The 22,398-nt window shown below is 44.1% G+C and overlaps 1 protein-coding gene across 6 annotated transcripts in view; it reads right to left on the bottom strand.

The window, feature by feature from the left end:
- The window catches only part of ST7 (suppression of tumorigenicity 7), a 165,665-nt gene that overhangs the window by 31,653 nt on the left and 111,614 nt on the right, over window positions 1-22,398 (bottom strand). For all 6 annotated transcript variants that reach the window (XM_084810820.1, XM_084810819.1, XM_084810815.1 and 3 more), the window contains 5 exons: window positions 18,033-18,087; window positions 16,366-16,481; window positions 14,244-14,319; window positions 8,534-8,688; window positions 2,258-2,355 (listed from right to left, as the gene is read on the bottom strand). In XM_084810820.1, the coding sequence (XP_084666946.1) occupies window positions 2,258-2,355; window positions 8,534-8,688; window positions 14,244-14,319; window positions 16,366-16,481; window positions 18,033-18,087 (500 nt within the window). The remainder of the gene's footprint in view (window positions 1-2,257; window positions 2,356-8,533; window positions 8,689-14,243; window positions 14,320-16,365; window positions 16,482-18,032; window positions 18,088-22,398) is intronic.

Here is a 22,398-nt window from a genome sequence, read left to right as displayed (position 1 = left end):
TGCTTGGGGATTCTCTGTAGGCTTGATAAACAACTTGATTCCTATAGTCACCATAGGGCTTTACCCTGATGCCACCACCCTGGTCTCTTATGCTGCTGCCATTCAGAAGCATAACCAAGGGTTGGGCAATTAGGGTTGTCACTTGGTGTAGCTGTGAAAGGGACTGCCGAAGTAAGATGGAACTGGCACCTGTCTGCCACAACATGCTGTACAGAAACTGATGCTGGAAGTTGCCAAGAATGCAAACACTGCATGCTAGCTTCCCAGCAATGTTCCCTGCTGAATAATAACAGGGTAAATGGAACCCATAAAGATAGCAGGAGGCACCTGGGAGACAGCAAGTCAATTAGGATCTGATTTGAGGGGGGCATACTTGCACCATGTGAACCACCCTACTTTGGGGGGAGATATACCCCAGGATTAGTAGTAATCCCAGGAAGCCTGGACTGGATCCATCGGTTTGCACATCCCCTTTACATACATTATTAGTGGAAAGATAGAAAATGAAACTGCATACTTGTGTGCACAAGATGAGATGGACTAAGAGCGCAATTCCAGGCCAGTGAAGAAAGCCTCATGCTGAGATTCCTAATGCCAAGAGTGACAGTAGGAAGGAACTCCACTTCCATGTCATTTTCACTTAGGTTACAAAAGAACGCAATATCTCAGTTTTTTTAGTGCAGGGACTATCCATAAAGTATGTCACGCATTAGTGGTACAACGATACTTAAAATGCAGCAAAGTCTGGCAAGGACTGGAAGGTTGTTAAAACAAAACACAAGCGTTGTTTCTGTAAAATATTGTCTTAAGTGCAGAAATGAGAAAAATAAAGCTGAGCTCTTATACATATCAATTAATAAGTTTTGGGACCAGTGTTCCAGAAATGAAACTTAAATAAACCCTACAGAGAGGTCCCCAACCTTTTGGGGTTGGTGGGCACCTTTGAAATTCTGAGAGTGTTGTGGGCACTCTCACAAAATGGCTGCTATATGGGTGCTTGCCCATTCATAAAATGGCTACCATACTAACATTGCTTACCACAAACAACTCATTTCCCAGAAGGAAAATTGCTGAGACTAAAAGAAAAGTCACTTGCCCAAGAACCTAAGTACAAGGAAGAGGCAGGGGCTGAGCTCCAAAACACAAAATCTCTCTTTTGAACCCAAATAAAGATAGTACTGGAGGGCAGCACTTTGCTTTCCAGAATGACAACTTCCCAGTTAAAGTTTAATTTTTTTTTTTTAAGTCTTCAGAAGTAAAATAAAAAGCAGGAGGTGCAGGGAGCTTAGTGGATACCAAGAGAGGTGTCCATGGGCACAGAGGTGCCCACGAGCATCACGCTGGAGACCCCAGCCCTACATATTGTGCATAGATTCCAAAATCTATCAGATAATTTACAAATTGGTTATTTCTCACAAGCCAACTACTTGTGGAATCCCTGCCTTATTTCCCAGGAGATGACCTCATTCACATCTTAAGGCTTCATGTTATTGCCTTGGGGGAGAGAGGAGAGGACACATACCTTTCAAACGAAACCCACAACCTCCACCCTGTCTCCTAGAGTTCTAATATTTATGGAATCTATAAAAATAGCAATCACTTGTGTGGAGACCTTTTAGAACTCCACTTTCCCATAAGATTATCTATGGCTCCTGTAAAGAAATGAAAAGATAACATTCATTCCCTTTTGGCTCTATAAGAAAAAATGGCTAAAAAAAATATGGGATTCCTCTGTGTAGAAAGAGAAATCCTCTCATATAGACACACCCTCTCCATTAATGGCCATCTGTCAGGATCATGATCTTGAGAGAACTGTGACATTCAACTAGGCCTCAAGACTGGTCCAACGCCCAACAGCTTCACAATGATGCAATTGAAATAGTAGCAGCTTATGCTGGTAGCGAACTAATAAAATGTAAAGCAGTTTAAGAAGAAGGGAGATGAATCAGATTGTGAAGAGCGGCCAGCCCTTCATATGGTCTGAAGTTAACTTCTACATGCGATAAGGGGTGGGAGAGGAGAAGAGAGAAAGCACATTGGCCAAAGAATGTCTTCTAACCTCACCATGTATAGACAGGTGTGACGGGTGGGGGTATTGTCTGAAAACACCCACAAAAAGCAACTAGGCTAAGCACAACAGGCATTACCATTGCGTTAGGTATTTAGGTTGTGCTTGATCTACAGGCAAAATTAGCATCCTATCTATGATGTTGACTGGTCAAGGTAATAGACAATATTAACACAAATCCAAACTCACATCTCTCATCATTTTCACAGCTTCCCTGGTCCTCCCCAGTTTTCTTGCACACATAGCCAGCCTCCTTTTAATGTAGACTAATACATTAGTGTCCCGTCCTGGGGAGAAAGAGAAAGAGGGGGGGAGAGGGGGGGGAGAGAGGGGGAGGGGGGAAGGGTTTAAGAGGTTGAGTGTTTGCAGAAACAGACAGCACAAAAAGTCCATTTAACATCCCCAAAGTGTAACATATAGCCTTTTCTTGGAACTCTTATTACTGAATTCCAAAGACGTTAGGAAGAACATAATAAAAATATAGACTGACTTCTGCTGTTAGTTATAACAATCTAGAGCTGGAACCTGTCTGTCACAATCTGTCACCAATGCAGTTAGTGGAGATGTGCATTTCTACAAATGTGAGAGGGTGGGTTTTTTTAGCCCCATGTCTACAACATGAAAGCAATTATTATTCTGTGGGCTGATTTAGAACTCACATGCATGCCAAAAGACACTGAATTTTGCTTTATCTAGGCAAGTCTTTATTCTGCCCAACTCTCTCCCCCGCCACCACCATTTTTCACTCTAACAAGCTTTAATTACAAATGCTACAACTTGAATAACCTATTGCTGTTGTATCTTTCCGATTACTTTCTGTGTAGTTTACTGCACAATTAGGCTGCCAACATCGCCCTGACATTTGTTTATATTTTGACAATGAAAAGCAGTAGAGTTGGGAAAATGCTTTCACAGTTACATTGTTAAGTCAACCATCCCTCCAGGACACTTTTATTTCATTGTAAACAATCACTTGGCACTTTAAGGAGAAAATGTAAGCTAATTTACATAACCATGCGTGGCAGTCTTGGGAAAGTCACTTGAATGTGCTTTCCGTGCATTGGCACTCCATGTACAATACCATGCTCGGGATCAGATTCTTTGTACACTGTTGATAACTTACATTTAGAAACCACTTGCAGTAGCATTAAAAAAAAAGTCCTGAGCCTGTGTGCATCTGTGCTTGCATTAGGGAGGTATGAGAAATTTGTTTCAGTTTGTTTTTTGATCAGGATTTACCCAGTTTGCACCTTCTGGACTGAACATGGACTCAGATGCAATCTGCAGCTGAAGCCCTTACATTTCCAAGCTTGCACTGTGATTTGCAGACCAAAAAAACTGCGTTCAATAGCATGCATACATCTGGAAAATGTGCATGAAAAATTCGTACTTTCTGAAAATGCACAGAAATAATCAATGGGAGATGAATGCATACATTTGAAAGATGTGCACAACTGATGCATACATTTGGGAAAATATACACAAAAATATGCACAGATTTTCATGTGAAAAGAAAAAACAAAGCTTGCAATCTGATACGGACTCAAGTCGGAACAAGCTTCGAGATGGAATTTGGGAGAACTTTGGTGAGCTCCGGTTTTGCTGATTCACACATCCCTCGCCTGCATATGACTAGCTTACAACAGCTAGGGGCCCAATGTTAACATCACATTTCCTGCAGCCAGCAACCACCCCGTGATTATGAGAACTGTCCGTTATAAAGAACTGGCCCTTATGAACCGTGCAGTGGGTGTTTAGTATGAAATCAAAAGGCAGATGAGGCAAACAATTATAATAGATAAAAGTGATACAAGCCTCTATAGGTCTGGATTATTGTAAGCAATTTGAACTAGACTGCAAGTAGTAAGAGAACAGCCTCAGTGATTAGGGTTTTTTTTCCTTGTAGTTCTTATAAAGAGACATTATTATTTACCAATATTCATAGATACTTGGGATGGATGAGAAATACATTTGCTTTGCCTATCAATGTGAACTTACCAAATTCAGATTTCCCAAACCTAAATATGAACTGGAATACAGTACCTTCCTGACATTTGGAATACAGTCGGCCAAAACAAAAATAAAAAGCATACAAGAAATGTGTATGTTCTTTAAAAATGCTCCAAAATGAGTATATTTGCAAAAATCTGCACGATATAGCTTTATTCAATGAAGAAAAATGTGTACATTTGCAAAAGAGCACACAAAAATGCATACATTTGGAAAAATGTGTACAAATGTGGATTTTTTAAAAATGTGCACAAAACTGCATGCAAATTTTCATGTGAACTAAAAAAAATTGCGATGTGGAATTGGGCCAGAACAAATTTAGCATTGAGAAAATGAGAACTTGAGTGAAATCAAGTTTGACAGATTCACCCATCCCTAGTAGATGCAATGGAACTACTGCCTGAGCTAACACTAGCAATAATTAAAATCTGCTAGCTATAGAAACGCTTGTTTTCCAATGGTAGTATACAGGCCACAGATAAATTCTCCTATGGTAGTAAATTTCTAGTCCTGGATACACTGTATGGAATAATCAGACTAGGCTTATTTAAAAAAAAAACACAGGAAGCCAATTAATTAAAAATGTTTTTTTTTAATATATTGCAGGAATTCATAGGCCCAAACAAGGGGAGTGAGGCTGCAAACCTACGCACACTTACCAAGGAGTAAATCCCATTGAACTCAGTAGGACTTACTCCTGTGTAGACATGCATGGGACTGTGCTGCATATCAATTAACTGAGACATGACATAAAACTTCCAGTGATATAGATAACTTATGGCTTATTAACTTGTTTTAAAGGTTTAAAAAATGAAATATACAGGGGTAGCAAGGCATGGTCTTTTTCCATCCTTGCCACTCTTCAAGCTGCCTGGAGTCTGGAAGATGGGGCTGATGAAGAAACCATGGGCACTGTGATGCATGGATTGGGCTGTGGAGCCTTGGTAGGCCAGATAACAGCTTGGAACATTGAATGTTGCCTACTTCTGGGCTACACCAAAAGATAACTCTACAAGTGAAACTCTCTTCCTTGCTTCAGTACTGAAAGAGGTCGAAACTACATACACTAGAGAAGTATATAGGTCCTGATCAACAAGATTTTCAGTTTTTGTTATGGTTGAACTTGTACTTGTATATTATACATATACATAAGCACACACAGACACATGTGTACAAAATATACACATATACACTGAACTTTCCTTTCACACTGAAATTGCCCAGTTGTTTCTGGTATCATAGTTATCCGCAATGATAAATAGAAAGAAGCTACGCACAGATATGACAGGATGAAGCATCATTCTATATTGTTTAATAGAGAACGCATCAAGATTTGGGGGCTTTTTTAGCCTTTTTGGAGAATCAGGGATCATAGTCTTTTTTTTTTTTTTTTAACTAATATGCCCTCTTTTAAGTATAGTCCTGGACCAAACAGGAAATTGTGCATGAAGATAATCATTACAAATAATGGTATCAAGACAACACATCTGCTCCAAATTAACTTCATGTATCCTATGCACCCATTAAAGATTTGCAGACTACAGTTCTCTCATCTAATAAGAAGATGTATGCCAAAAGCATTCAGAATACATACAAATTATTCTAAAGCCACGGTTATACTTTTCAGTTAGATTAAACAACAGGTTAAAGGTCTTTCAAAAATAAAATAAATGAAGCGGGGGGGATTCCTTCAGCTCTATTTCATATTGAGTAACCATTTCTCTCTAGACGGATTTCTCAGTATTTATTAAAGGACTCATTAGCCACATCTGTTCTCAGCATTGCTATATATGATATGATTAAATTGGCTTGTCTTCCAGGCTGTGTCATAGTGACTCAAAAGAATGGTCAAGTATATTTGCTCATTGTGAAGTCAAGAAAAGCCATAAACCCAAGACATTCTAAAAAGGCCTTATTTACTAAACTTGGATTCTCCAAATTTTCTGCATCACCAAATTCTTTCTCCTGTCCTGATTAAATCAAAGACATCTATGTTTATCAACACTTGTACTCCCCTTCACCCTGCCAGCTCCTCTTTGTTGTCAGGACACCATTTGCAGGGAATAGATAGAATTGGGCCTGGAAGGTGTCCAAAGGCCATTCCAAGACAAGATCCTCTACAGATCATTACCTTATGTCCTCTTTACAAGTTGATCATCTAGACCATTGAGCGCCTCAAGCAGACAAGGGACACATCTCTGTCCCCATTTAAGTAACATAATCCTTGGCAACCTCTGGGCAGACACCCATGTCTGACAATAATCATAGGCATTTGGAGTCTGCTCTGTGTATACAAAGCTACTGGGAACCAGTTTCAAGCTCTTTGCCACACAGAAGTCACTTCTGTGCAGGAAACCCAGAACAAATACAGAGGCTCCCACATGGCTCCTGACCAAAATCAGTGTACTTGGACTTTATGAAACTGCACTGTCTTGTTATAATTCTAAAATAATTAGTAGGTCTTTTCCCTCACCCAACACATCTAGAAATGTAACTGGGTATACTTGCCAGGCTACTATGCCCCTTGCCAGGCTACTTACCTGGCTACTTTGCCCCTATGCACTTTTCCACTCCTTTTCAGCCCAGTTGAAAGCAGCCCAGGGAGCTGCCCAGTTCCCACCCTATTCATCACTTCTCCAAAACACCCAACACAGAGACACACACACACCATTTTTCTGACCAAGATCACTGGGCCTGCAATGATAAAGAATCCTTCTTATCAACAATCCTGGTGGTGGTGCCAGCTACATTTTGCAGAATTTGAGCCTGCGCTTTTATAGGCGTGCTGTTAATTGCTTGCATTATCCCATACACTGGGGCTTCCATATACCCCCAAGGGAGGCAGCTCCCTATTCTAAAAACATTTATCTGGACATTTAACAGTGGAGATATTGTGAAGAATAAACATATTCTAGAAATGGCCAGCTGGAAAATGTTTCTGGGGGTGCAGCATCTTCAGACCTTATTGTGTTGGGGCACTTTCACAAGACTATTTTTACTACATTAGAGTTGTGTAGAAAAGTGATCTCCAAATAAGCTGCATGCATCAGCCCCGAGTTTCATTTTAACAGGTTATACATGGCTGAGCCCTTGCAGCTTCTTCTCATGAATTAGATTCTTCTTCTTTGTGAATACTCTACTTATCTCACTGCACTTATTCCAGTCTGAATGAATCCTTCCTGAACACAAGTAGCTACAACCGAACCTCGCGATATCTTTGGTCAATGGTATTGGCACTTCCCAATTCTTGTTAGACATCTAAAGATGAAGTACACCCAATAACTGCATTTCCCCCAGTAGCAGCTGCCTTATAGTAATGGTTTTCAATACAGTAGTGAATTTCCCTCTTCCTTTGCTTCTGGTCATATTCCTCAAGTCCACAATCTTACACTTTATATTATATTACTGAATTACAGTCAGGGCTGTATGTATTCTGCACTAAAAAAAAGTATCTGTAGCAATAAAAGCTCCAGTGTGGTGTCCTGGCGAGAGTGTCGGACTGGGAGTCGGGAGATCCGGGTTCTAGTCCCCACTCGGCCATGGAAGCTCGCTGGGTGACTTTGGGCAAGTCACAGACTCTCAGCCCAACCCACCTCACAGGGTTGCTGTTGTGAGGATAAAATGGAGAAGGAGGACTACGTACGCCGCCTGGGGTTCCTTATGGAGGAAAAAAGGCGGGATATAAATGTAATAAATAAACATAAATAAATAAAAGCTGAATTCTAAAGCCTCTATAAATTCTGCAAAGTTGCTTAGTTTGTATCGTTTGGGCAGTATCCAATGGTGTCATTCCATAAACTCAAATAGCACTAGTGGGGCTCCACCAAATCTTTCTGTTGCATAAGTGGTTGCCCATTACACTTGTGCAACTGGGTGGGCAAGCAGTTGCACAACTGGTTGCACAACAGGCTGCACAAGCATAATGCATAACCACTTGCGCAACCACACTTCTGCAAACATAACTTTAGTTGGATTTGCCTCTTGCACATAGTTCAGAACCCAGTTTCTCTAGTGCAATGTCATTTGTGCTAACAGAATGACACAGTTGGATACTGCCCTGGATTCTGATCGTAGCAATGAGCTATTCAAGGCATGAAAGTCCTGCCCCAAACCACTGGAAATCTTATTCAGCCATCCCTCTAGCTTTACAAAGTGTAGCAGATAATTTCCCTACACTATCAAGAATATCTTCACAGCCGTAAGGACTAGAAACGTACCTTTTGGGGGCAAAAAAGGAAAGCTGAGATTCTCAAGAAACCAAATGTTGTGCTCAATACCACAGTCAGGGCTACTTTTGTGCTCCTGCAGATTTATGGTATTATTCACAGCCCTGGATATAAATAATTACACAGAATGCAGTGCTCAACCAATTTCCCTTTGAACAATTATTCCTAGCAAGATTCGCTGTCTCTTAAAGATCCCAGGTCTATTAGTCACGCAGGGAAATACTCTTACTGTGTTGAGCTTCATACTGGGCACCATGATGCTGTAACTGTTGGCTACGTCTGTAACAGCCTTCACCGGCCTTCAGAGCCTGTTTAAACAGTTTTTCTGCTTCCACAATAGTTGTTGCTTCCTCTTCTGCCAAGAGAATATAAGCAGTGGCGCACCTATCAGGGAAATAACAAGAGCGGTCACCAATAAGGGATCTAGAAAAGAGAGAAGGCACTTGCCAGGATATATTAAATGAGCACATGGTTTTGGCTGCCTTATTGTGCTGTGCAACATGCCTGTCCCAATCCAGCAATTGGTTGGTAGCATGGAGGCTCTCTGAAGTGTTCTGTTCAGCTCAGGCTTACTAGGACTGCCCCATTCACTTCAGTGGAGGAGAACAACTCTGCATTTGCAAAGCTGTGCCTGTGCGGAGCTGCGCCACCATTGAAGCAAACGAGACCATCTGCGCACACAGGAGCTATGGGCATGCAATGAATCAGGGCCACAGGCTGCAATCCAGAGCTCTGCATAGGCAGGGGACCCCTGTTGCTGATGATGGAGATGGAGGTCTGCAAGCACCCTAACCCCATTTATTTATTTATTTATTTATTTATTTATTTTATTAAATTTATTAATCGCCCATCTGACTGGTCACCCAGCCACTCTGGGCGATGTACAACCCACCATAAAACAATTTAAAACAATAAAATTTTACCATAAACATTTTTTTTAAAATACCCTAACCCACCCCAAATGCCTGCCTGAACAACCACATTTTTAATGCACGACGGAAGCTCATTAAAGAGGGGGCATGACGGAGTTCCCTAGGGAGGGAGTTCCACAGAGTGGGGGCCACCACAGAAAAGGCCCTCTCCCTCGTCCCCACCAGTCTAGCTGTCCTGGCTGATGGGACAGAGAGAAGGCCATCCGAGGCTGATCTTGTTAAGCAGCCTGTCTGGTGTTGCTGGAGGCGCTCCTTAAGATAGGCTGGGCTGGAACCATATAGGGTTTTAAAGGTCAAAACCAACACCTTGAATTTGGCCCGGAAAACAACTGGTAACCAGTGCAACTCCTTCAGCACTGGAGTGATGTGATCTCGCCGGCGGCTGCCTTTAATCGGGCAAGCTGCCGCGTTCTGTACCAGCTGCAGCTTCCGAACCGTCTTCAAGGGTAACCCCACGTAGAGCGCATTACAGTAGTCTAAACGAGAGGAGACCAGGGCATGTACTACCGATGGGAGCAGATGGTCGGGAAGGAAGGGGCGCAGCCGCCGTATCAGATGGCGTTGATACAGCGCTGTCCGGCTCACAGCTGACACCTGAGCCTCCATGGACAGCTGGGAGTCCAAAATGACCCCCAGGCTGTGGACCTGGTCTTTCAAGGGTAGCCGTACCCCATTCAACACCAGGTCAACATCCCCCAGCCTCCTCTTGTCTCCCACCAAAAGTACCTCGGTCTTGTCAGGGTTCAGCTTCAGCTTATTCCTCCCCATCCAGCCACTCACCGTCTCCAGAAATTTGGACAGGGATTCTATGGCCAACCTTGGTGAAGATTTGAATGAGAGGTAGAGCTGCATGTCATCCGCACATTGATGACACTGCACCCCAAACCTCCTGATGATAGCCCCCAGTGGCTTCACATAGATGTTAAATAGCATCGGGGAGAGGATGGAACCCTGTGGCACCCCACAAGTAAGTGGCCACGGGTCCGAAACCTCCTCTCCCAGTGCTACCCTCTGGTACCTGCCGGAGAGGAAGGACCGGAACCACCGCAATACAGTGTCTCCAATGCCCAACCCCTCCAGGCGGTCCAGGAGGATACCGTGGTCAACGGTATCAAAAGCCGCTGAGAGGTCGAGGAGAACAAGGAAGGAGCATTCACCCCTATCCAGAGCCCTCCTCATATCATCCACCAAGGCGACCAAGGCCGTTTCTGTCCCATGCCCAGGCCTGAAGCCCGACTGAAATGGGTCTAGATAATCAGTTTCTTCCAAGTGTGCCTTCAACTGCACCGCCACCACCCGCTCAATCACCTTGCCCAAAAATGGCAGATTTGAGACTGGGCGAAAGTTGTTCAGAACTTGAGGATCCAAGGAGGGCTTCTTTAAGAGCGGTCTTATCACTGCCTCCTTGAGGGCTGATGGCATCACTTCCTCCTCAAGGGAGGCGTTCACCACCGCCTTGATCCCCTCACCCAGTCTCTCTCTGCAGCTCATAATGAGCCAAGATGGGCAAAGATCAAGTAAGCAGGTGGTCGGCCTTACAGATGAAAGCACCTTGTCCACTTCATCAGGAGGAAGAAGCTGGAACCGATCCCACAAAACTGGTTTGCCACAGGCCGCCTCTTGCTCACTAACTGTATCCACAGTGTGCAGAGTAACACACCTAATCTGATCAATTTTATCTGCAAAGTGCCTTGCCAAAGCCTCACAGGAGGCCTTAGAATGCTCCAGTGGTTCCGGAGCCACAGGACCGACCAGGCTCCGGACCACTTGGAACAGCCTCCTGGGGAAGCACTCTGCAGACGCGATGGAGGCAGCATAATATTCCTTTTTTGCTGCCTTCACCGCCACGTGATAGGCTGAAGATACAGCTCTAGCCCGTGTCTGATCGTCTTTGGAGTGAGACTTCCGCCACCGGCGCTCTAGCCGTCTCATCTCCTGTTTCAGAGCTCGTAACTGCGGATTGAACCATGGTGCAGTCCGAGCCCTGTTCAGGGGGAGAGGGCGTTTCAGAGCCACCCGATCTAATGCCCCAGTGATTGCGGCATTCCAGCCACCCACCAGGGTCTCGACCGAGTGGCCGTTGGCATGCCCCAGAGAATCCCCAAGCGTGTTCAGGAATCCATTTGGATCCATAAGACGCCTGGGGCGGACCATTTTAATGGGTCCTCCACCCCTGCGGAGGGGTTGTGGAACCAAGAAGTCCAACATCACCAGATAGTGATCTGACCATGACAAGGGGGTGGTGGATATACCCCCGACTTCCAGATCACTCCCCGCTTCTCCAGAAACAAACACAAGGTCTAGTGCATGACCGGCTACATGGGTGGGCCCAGTTAGAATATGGTGCAGCTCCCAGGAGGCCATGGTCTCCATGAAGTCCCGAGGTGCTCCTGTGAGGATGGCCTCCGAATGTACGTTGAAGTCCCCCAACACCAGTAAGTTAGGGGACTGTACACGCACATCAGAGACCACCTCAAGCACCTCGGCCAGGGAGTCAGTCGTGCAGCGGGGTGGACGGTACACGAGCAGAATCCCCAGACTGCCCTTCGGGCCCAACCTCCAGTACATGCACTCAGCAACCTTGGTCTCCCGGAGAGGGGGTCTGGTGAAGACCAAGGACTCTCGGTAGATAACAGCCACTCCCCCTCCCCGATCCCCAGCCCTCGGCTGCTGTGCATATGAAAATCCAGCTGGACACATGGCTGCAAGGGTTGGAGCAGCAGCCTCGGCCAGCCAGGTCTCCGTAATACATGCCAGGTCTGCACCCTCATCCAGGATCATGTCATGGATGAGGGAGGTTTTCTGGGTAACAGACCTGGCATTGCAGAGCAGCAAACGAAGGCCAGAAGGTGGAGTCACGCCTCCCCCAGCCATCCTTTGGCTCTGGACAGGCCTGGAGCAGGGGACAGATACTACACATCTCTCCCTTGTTCCCCTTACCTGGCATGGCCTGCCCCTAGCGCTCCGCCAGCGCCTGCCGCCCAGCCTCGGTATGTTCTGGCCCCCAACACTCCCCCCACTGCCTCCATCAGGTGGACACATGCCCCCTTGCTCCCGCCTATCAGGCAAGCTACCCACCCCTAAAAACACAACAAAATCCCCCCCAACAAAATAAAACAAACAAACAAAACAATTAAAATCCCCTTAAAAATGCCATGCAGGAGTCCACAGGGAAGGCCTCATGGCGGCAGCAGCAGGCCCAGCAGCAGCAAGCACGCTGCTTTGAACTAAGCAAGATGTGGATCTGTTTCTCCTGCTCCTAATATACAGATCTTGCATGGGTACCTGTGCAGACAAGCAGATTATACATGACACAGACAAGAGCACAGCCCATACACCCTGCTGTGCTGATGCAAATCATGTGAACCTGCCCATCCTTTGAGATCAGCTGCTGCACAATTGGTGGCAATGAGCCACAGGGTTTTCTCCATGGCAGCGCCCTGTATTATTATTATTATTATATTTATTTATATCCCGCCTTTTCCCCCAATACTGGGACTCAAGGCGGCCTTACAACGTTAAAACTGTTATTTATTTATTTATTTCTATACCGCCCAATAGCCGAAGCTCTCTGTTACAATTAAAACCTATAAATAGAAATATAAATACAACTGTATAAAAGTTAAAAATATAATTAAATAATCAATATTAAAATTGTAAAGATATTAAAACATTAAAAGACAACCAGAACAACAAAAATGGTATCCATACGTCGCATTTTCCCAGGTCTAGACTAGTTATCCCCAAAGGCCTGCTGGAACAAAAAAAGCCCTGTATGTGGAACACACTGCCCCAAGGTCACCTTCCTTTTTTTCTGTATCCCACCAGCAAATGAAGACATTTCTTTTCAAAGAAGCATTTGACTCTGGAGTCTCTCAATTTAATTTATTGCCTGATAGTTTTGTGTGTGAGTGTGTGTGTGTGTGTGTGCGCGCGCGCCTGTGCGTTTGCTGCTGCTTTTAGCTTGCTAATGTGTCTGAATGATTACTTACTGTTTTTAGGCTTTTATACTTTGTGAGCTGCTTTGAGCGACTCCTTTTGTTGGAGGGAAAAGCGGGGGGACTGTCTCTTCAACCAATCAATAATAAAAATAATAATAAAATAAACCACACCACCACATACAGCCCAGACCAGAAACCCCAGGCCCAGCTGGGACTCAGGACATGGCATGGTCCAGCAGCTGTGCAGCCTCTCCTCTACCTTCTATGGCCAGTCAGATGAATTGCAACAGTTCCTGGCCTGAGCTCATAACCCTTTGATGCCGTATTCAACCCATGACAGACCACTGGGACTCACTAAAGAGTGACTGGGATAAAAAGCCCCAGGAAGCAGGTAAGAAGCCATTGGCCAGGTACATGATGTAGGGAGAGGGGGTGGGATGTGTCAGTACAGCAGTGTTAGTGGATTGTGCTCCAAATAAATAACTGGCAATATATCACAGGATCAGAGAAGCCACCATCTTTAATTTGAGATATTATTTCTGGAGCCCAGGAAATACAAAATCCATTAAATGTATATATGTCTCTCTCTCTCTCTCTCTGTGTGTGTGTGTGTGTGCGTGTGTGTGTGAAGGGGCCCAACCACAACAGCTGATGTGATGCAGTAGCTAGAGAGAATGTTGGGTGGTTCTGCCTGTGGGGATGCCAGGTTCAAATCTCTAATCAGGCCAAGTGATATTAGTGATATAGATATAAATAAAATAAATGAATGTTTAAAATCAATAAATATCTGTCATCAGTGTTAGCAGCATTTTCTCCTTTCATCCCCAACTTCCTTATCTTTTACCTTCTATTATGGAACAACCTATTGAAAAAGTTTGTCATACTAGTATAACTTTAGTATTGAGAGATGAAAAAATATAGATCCCCACAATGCCCGTGTGTACAAATGGGAAGAACTACTTCAGTTACAGTTTTCTCACTTTGTATGTGATTCTCCCAATGATAAGAAGTTATAATGGACAGTAGATCAAGCAGAAGATTTCCAAAGGTCTGTAAGTACACTTACTCATTTAACTCTAAGGCTTCATGTGCTGCAGAAATTCTGGCCTGGGGGTTTCTCTCTCTCCATGCCTTTTGCATGACTGTGGGGAAAAATGTTTTAAAAAATTAGAGTGGCGATTTGAAAGGACATGACAGTAGTCTAGGCTAGCATGCCACAGAGTCATTTTACCAGGCAAATGGCTCATTAAAACAAAAAGGTAGCCAGACACAATCAGAGCACCTTCTCTCCAACCCTGAGGTTTACTCTTGTTGTGTATCCAGAGAAGAGTGAGCCTACATGATTTGGTTTATCCCAGTAGTGGATGCTGGAAGAAACAACAGAAGAATGTGCTAAGGATGGCCCACTCCAAGACCAACATTCGAAACCATCAGGCGTATCCTGGACAAAAGATAAAATGCTGGTGCTTTAGTCCTCTTGGGGTCCCTTGTTGCATTTCTTATCATTTTGGGATGTCCTTGTTTGTTTATTTCTTGTCACTTTGCCCTTCTTCCAAGGAGCTCACAAGGAACATTTTAGCCTCACTGTCATCTAGTGAAGTAAATTAGGTTGGGAGTTAATTACTTGGCCTGATCAGGGATTTGAACCTGGGTTTTGCACAGCCAGACCCAACACTCTCTATCCACTGTACCACAATGGCTTTTGTGCTTGGACCCCTTCAAATCCAGCTACAGCAGCATGGAAGGTGCTTCTGTGTGGTACAATCACATGTGCCTGCAGGCTGCATGTGAATGACGCAACCATGTAGGCCTAGTTGATCGTGTGGTTCTTTCCCAGGCAATCTACACCCAGGTAGGCAGGATGGTATCCATCAGGTGGGAAAGACCCATGCAACTGGCCCGCCATGTGGCTGGGTCATTCACATGCAGCATGCTGCCATACGGGATCACACCAGGCAGAAACAGCTCCCATACTGCTGTGGCTCTGTGTGAGTGAGTGTGCGTAAACAGGCCAGCCACAAGAGCCGATATGGTGCAGTGGCTAGAGAGTTTGGTAGTTCTGGCTGTGGGGATCCCGGGTTCAAATCTCTAATCAATAATTATCTCCCAGCATAACCTACTTCACTGGACAGCAACGTTTGTGAGGCAGTGCATGAAGGGAGCCTTTGTTCCTGTTTATTTCAGAACTATTCTTCCTGCTTTTCCTGGCAGCTGCCTCTGCAGACTCTTTCTCTCCTGGAAGAAGGCAAAAGAGAGAGAAAGAGCATGTGCCAAGCCTTAGCGTGCTGCTGTGTTTCTTGGGCTGTCGAAGCACAGAGGCTGCGCGAAGGCTGTTGCCACTGTGGTTTCTGCCTGACTTCATCATTCACTGGCAGGGAAGAAACACCTCAGAGACCCAAACAGCTCCACCAGGCTGCCATCCTTAAAAACCTGCAGGAAGCAGCAGGAGCAAGGTGAGAAGAAAACATTACACCGTGAATGCTATCTTTAAAAGAAGCTCCCAGGGAAAAGGGCAACAATAACTACAGCAAGAGACTGGAGGCAGGCTGCATTCCTTGACAGTTGAAAGGGCAGCCAGTCTCACATGGAAGTAGCGGGTGCCCAGTAACCCACATAGTGGTGCCGCTAGGAAATTTTAGACCCAGGGCTTCATGAACTTATGGGGGGAGCCCTATAGACAGCCATGTGTATTACTTCAACTGAGAAGCACACAACTAACATTTCTCTTTGCCCCACCACCACCTCCAATCCATGCTTTACAACTGCTTCTACATGCCTGATGTTAGAATCAGAACAACAACATTGCTTGCCAATGCTGTTTTCTTTTCTTTCTTTTTTAAACACCTCTGAACACATACTGGCTTGCCTTTTAAACTCACTAAAATCGCAGCACCATCATGCTTCGGTTGCTCTCATCACCTTCCACTCTCTAGGTAGTCATTCGGGGGCCTCCTGGGTTATGCAGCCATGGGTTTTGGCCCCATGGTCTAACCCTAGCCATACCACTGAACCCACACCTCAACCTGAACTGGAGAAAGTTGCAGTTGAGACACGCTCTCCGAGCAAGCAGCTGAGACCAATGGCAACAGTCGGATAAACGGAGACACCTGGATTTAAATTTCTGAAATTTGGCTTTGTTATTTGCTCCAATTGAAAACGTTTCCCAACATACTTAGCAAAATTCTTACTGGCATCTGCAGGCCTTAAATGGTCTGTATCACATGTAAAGAATGTTTGATGATCTTGCGCTGAAAGATTCATATCGTAGTATGTCAAAGGTTCTCGTCCTGTCACCCATGTATACCTGCAGAGGCACCAAAGAGAGTTCAGTTGCATGTATGGATGGCATGCTTGCAGTACAAGAAATGGCAGAAGTGAACGTTGCAAACTCATCAGATAATTTTCTCCATGCTTCTAAGTTCTTGGAAATCTACCCGTATTCTCTTCATTGTAGCCAATGTATCAACCTCCACCTGCAGTGGATAACCACTGCACATTTATTATTCTAAAAATTAATCTTTGGGAAAGGCTTTAGTTGTGCTAGGTTGGAAAAAAGTGGCAGGGGCACTGCATTCTTAACCTGCTGGGCTTGGCTGATGTGTATTGGAACATTTTCTACAAAGTAAAGTAAACAATAAAGGGAATCTGGTTTTAAAGCAGGGGTGCCGAACCTCAGGCCCAGGGGCCAAGTCCAGCCATCTGGGGGTCCCAATCTGAGGGTTCTCCAGAAGGCTCCACTACCCCCTTCCCCCAACCACTTATAGTTTGATGGTTTCCCAGCTTTTGTGCAGTTTTTTCTACATTCTAAGAGATTGAAATGCCTCTCCTAGGGCTTAGTTCCTGGCAGTAAGAGCTTGAAGCTACAATATGCTGGGATTCTTGGCCCCACCCCTTTTGCCTTCAGCTCCACCCACCACTGGAATGTGGCCCCCGAGAGCTTCTCCAAAATGGAATTCCGCTCTCAGGCTGAAAGGGGTTCTGCAGCCCTGTTTTAAAGGGATCTTGAACTTCAGCTGGATTGGAAAATTCCTGGACACCCCAGCCCTACCTCATCCATGTCCTTGGATCTGGTACACCTGTTTTAAAAGAGTTATTGTGCACCACTGTGCTGTTTTCCAGTAGAAGCTGGTTCTGGTTGGGAGTGGAGACTCTGTGTATGTAAATATCTTCCAATGGTTACCATGATGCTTGACCCAGACTGAGAAAGGTACTATGACTGAGGAACTATGAGGTACTATGTGGAACTGAGGTACTATGACTGAGGTACTAGGTCTGAGGTACTGTGACTGAGGTACTATGATGAGGTACTATGTGGTACTATGGCTGAGGTACTATGATGAGGTAGTATAGACTGAGATACTATGTGGAACTTGTACACTACATTGCTTGGGTGACACTGTAGCCCTGTTCAAGCATTCGCCCCCGTCAGATTAGAATCGCATGAGGGGAAGAGCAAGGCCATACTCATTGGCCCTCCATAGCATTCCTGGCACTTGACTCTGTCCTCTGCAGATGTTGGAGGACTAGCATCTGCAGCGGGGAGTCTTCTCTAATCTACGCAATTTAGAACCCTGATTGTGCAAGGTTTTAATCACGCAGGGAGCCTACACAAGCAGAGCAGGCTCTCCACCCCAGGCATTAACCCTCCAACACATGGGAGATGATGCAGCCAAATTAAGGGTGAGTGATGGGCATGGTCCTGTTGACCCCCTCACGTGACTCTAACGAGGCATAGGAACAAATGCCTGAAGAGAGCGCCTGAATCCTTGACATCGACAGTGGCAATGAACAAGTGCTCAAATGTACTTTCTAAAGGGGTTGCTACGTTTGAAGAACAATTCTGAGTAGCACTTACCGGTTATATTCAGCTCCTCTAAATAGGTTTAGTGGATTTCGCCAGACTTTGCACTCTGTGACAAAGGGGTGGGGAAATTAATTAATCACCTTCTAATTACCATTGAATGCTAATCTTTATTTGGAAGCAAAATGATATTCAAATGAGTCATCCCAGGTGCATTCCAAGCACCTAAACAGAAAACCAGGTGAATAAAAAAATGTTCACTATGAGATGGACACGTTCAGGCACCTATAATTTGCACATAGTGTTCTGCATGCATTAGAAGTGCTTCTACAACTCAAGGAATTATTTGTGCATATATGAACAAATGAAACCGACCTATGCTGAACCAGACCATTGGTTCATTGAACTTCGTATTGTCTGTGCTGATGGCAGTGGCCCTCCAACGTTTTCAGCCAGAGGTTGTTCCCAGCTCTGCCATTTGAGAGCCTTTAATTAAAAATGCCAGGGAGTGATGGGTGCCACTGCATGCAAGGCATGAGCTATGGTCCCTCCCCTAACACCATGCATGCCCAGAATACACATTACCAAATAACAAAAGTCAGCAAGATGGCCCTGCTGATAACTTCAGATGTCCTAGCTGACTGTAGTGCTCCAGTAGGGATTAAAGGCACTGTACACATGCTCTGACATTGTCTTATCTGAGTATATATATATATATATATATATATACATACACACACACACACACACACACACACACACACACCTTTTCTGAACTTTCTAGCCTGCATATAAGAGGGAGGAGCCCTCCTCAGCTATCACTATGCAGGATATATACAATGGAGGTCCCAGAGCACAGCACTGACTTTAGCTGAAACAAATTCCAAGAGCTAACACTAATGCACATTGGCTTAAATTCAGCACTGAAGCAAATTCTTTTTGAAACTAAGTGTGAAACTGGCTTATCGATATAAACATTTGACATTATAACATGTGATCACAGATATGTCTGTTTTTTAAAAAGTATTTGTCACTGTGCATTTAAACTTGCAATGAACACACTGGGTTGTTTCCAATGGTGGCATCGCACTAGTGGAAAACACCTTGCTTGTGCAAGATGGATCACCTGATTTTCACTAATCCACTGCAGCTGCCTGCACCCACTGAAAAGTTGAGTTTGGGGACCCTCTGGAACCGTATGGGACATGGCACAGAGAGCTGGAGTAGGAGGGATCAGCAAAAATGGGGTGCCCCGTACAAAACCACCATTGGATAGAACCCATTCACACAATGAAATACAATGAAAGCCTTCCATCAAGAGAGAAAACAAAACAAACATCCAAAGGCCCAAAGCAAACATCCAAAGAAGGATCCTGAAGAATAATAGATAGAGGAGCAGAAGAACAAAAGAAAGGTTGAGGGGGGCGAAGAGAAGCCTGAAGGCTGGAAATGGCTTCTGCTTCCACAGCATATAGGCATTTTCCTGGACACAAGCTGTCAAAAACATTTCCCATATATTTTAGATGACAGTCAAAAGGTACCAGTAAAAAAACACTGCTGTGCAGACAACACCCTAGGAGTGCCCCCGGCTCAAAATGGAGCCTTGAATGTTCAGCTAAATAGGATTGTCCTTTGAAAGCTGCTTTCTCATTACAACTTTTATGTTCCAAATGATTTCATTCCAGACAAGCCACTCACAAAATGTGATTTACAGCTACGATTCAACTTTAGTGCAATTGTAGGGCGAGAGGGTTCACATATGGGGTTACAGAATAGAAAACCCAGGCAATTACTTTACTCCCTGTGGGCTTGTTTATTTCTTCAGTAAAATTACACTGCCTAGTTAATATTGTAAATCAGGAAAAGTATCCACCACAATCTGCTGCTTTAATTCCTGCTCTGCTGTTAGGAAAAGCAAGTAAAATAAAATAAATGGCACCAGCTGCTGACCCTGCATAAAGTAGAACCAAACAAGGACTGACAAGGCATATTAGTACTGATCAGCAGAGGAACATTCACAGCGAAAGGAAAACAAAAAAGATATGGTTAGATATCTTTCACAATTCTAATATTTTGCAGGGAAGAGGGATTATAGATTTCCAGCTGGAACACCCAAAGGCATCCCACAGTCTGAGTCCAAGAGAGGAAAAGTACATTAGATTCAAGTGGGAAAAGACCAAGGGTAAATAAATTCATTCCTAAAGCTACTCACATTTCAGTTTCCTTTTTCAGTCAAGTATTAACTCCATTCATCTGAGTGGAAATTGGAAGCTTACCTATCAGGAGAAGATACGACAGCACATCGCTTGCTGTGGGATGCTTCTTATGCAAGATACCACTCTAGTCCTAGCCAGGTTTGTTCTGCTTGCTTTGTCAGAACAACGCAAACTATCCAAAACAAAAGGATTGTGGGGAGCAACTTGCTTCCCTAGGGAGCCGCTTTGAGAAATGGGAGGAAGACCAGGGTCCACAACCTCCATCCACCATCAGGTGAACCCTGTTGCCACAGACACCACTCCCTCCACACCCCTTTGTTTTGTCTCTGGGTTTGCAACTGCAGGACAGGCACTGCCCCACAGTGGGACAGATGACTGGCCTTCAGTTGCTGATTCCTGCAATAGGAGATCTGAAATGACACAATGTCTGTCAGTTGTTATCATAGATAGATACCATTCTGACTAATTAGAGGCAAATGTAACAGTTCAACACTGGGAATAAATCTTGGACATCTAGGAGCTGCTGTCTCATTTCATATGAGAATGGAGTGCAGGATTGTGCAACTTGTGCCCCTCCAGATGTTGTGTCAACAGCTCTCATCAGCCCTAGCCAGCATAGCCAATGGTGAGGGACCAGACATCTGGAGGGCCCTGAGTTGCCCACCCCTAGTGTGGTGGGCAGGAGATCCTTTAGAAACCATCTGAGAAACAACAGGAGGAAAGCCAGTTTCACAAAATGAATCAATGTGATTCAGCCACCCATATTTCCATGAGGAGGCGACCTGAGGCTCTAAAAGGGGAAGTGTAGATTCCTTGACATCTCTAGAGTCATAAATCCTGGTACAGCCATGTAGATTCCTCAAATGTTGAAGTAAAAAGAACAAATCTGGAACTGGAATCCACAGCTCACCCTTCATTTCCCAATCATTGGGCAAGGGAAGAGCAATCTCTTGCTGCTGTAACAACTGTTTTTATTTTACCAAAAGTAAAGTATTAAAGAGATATGTATAATTATTAAGTAACACAAATAGACTGTCTAGCAATAACTGTCCATAGAAAGAGTCACTTTTGGAACCTTCCTATGTGTAACCTATGTGGTAGAATGGTTGGTGGCAGAGACCTGAGTTCAAATCTCCACTCACTCTTAAAGATCATTGGGTGACCTTGGGCCAGTCACTATCTCCCAACTTATGAAGATAAAATGGAAAGCATATACAAAGGGAGGAAAGTATATACAAAGCTCTTTGTTCTTTTGAAGGTAGGCCAGGATAAAAATGTAAAAATAAACACATAAATCAGAGGTATGAATCTTTCTTTTAAAATGCACAGAAAGAAAGAAGGAACAGGATGCCCACTTTATTCATGCTGGACTAGGCCCAAGACACTGGAAGAACAGTTGGACATACTATATAAAATATGTCCAACTGTTGAATTATCATTAATTTGCAATGCAGAATGCATGTTGCTTTGTAGTGTCTACCAGAAAACAAAGCCCATCTTTCTTTTTGAGATTTGGATCTGCCAGTGATGAAGAAAGATTCCCTAGTTCACTCAAGTGATCTAATAGTTGTGATTCAGGGCTTTCACCATCACAGTCTAGGTTCAAATCCTAGCTTGGAAAAGCACCTGACAGAGCTGTGCAGTTCTGAGGGACAAGAGGTACACACTGACTAGATACCCCAGTTCAAATCTACAAGTCAGCCTCAGGCTCCCATCTGTAATATAGGGTCTACTTTGCAGGGTTGTAGTAAGGATGGTTGAAATAAAGTATGTGACGTGCTTCGAGCACGTAGGGAGAGTATCATTTAAATGCTAAGTATGAAAAAGACTGCAACCAACAGAAAAGAATGCTAGTTGCTGGATAAATGCATGGCAGAGAAATCATTAAAACAAAGTACATCATTACGAAGTGGTTAGAAAACTGAAGAATGCTTGCCTAAAGGTTTGGTCACACAGTGAGCAAAGCAATCACATTATTTGTTAATGATCAGAATAACGGTAAGCCGTTATTTATTCTTTCTTTTACAAAGAAATTACAAAATAGGAATTACAGTATTTGTTGCCAGAAGTGTCTAAAAAAACAAGAGGATTTCTAGCATAAGTGGTAGACATGCTCTTGTGCTAAACAATACTGGAAGAAAATAAAACCTTAATAGAGAAGTTACTTGGTTATACACCATCAGATGGGATTCTCTACTCTTTGT

This window comes from Heloderma suspectum, chromosome 7 (assembly GCF_057233095.1).
Source record: "Heloderma suspectum isolate Gila_16-S chromosome 7, 16-S_ref, whole genome shotgun sequence".
In the NCBI taxonomy this organism is placed as follows: domain Eukaryota; kingdom Metazoa; phylum Chordata; class Lepidosauria; order Squamata; family Helodermatidae; genus Heloderma; species Heloderma suspectum.
The sequence above is the reverse complement of the archived record's forward strand: the minus strand, read 5'-3'. Positions and strand labels throughout refer to the sequence as shown.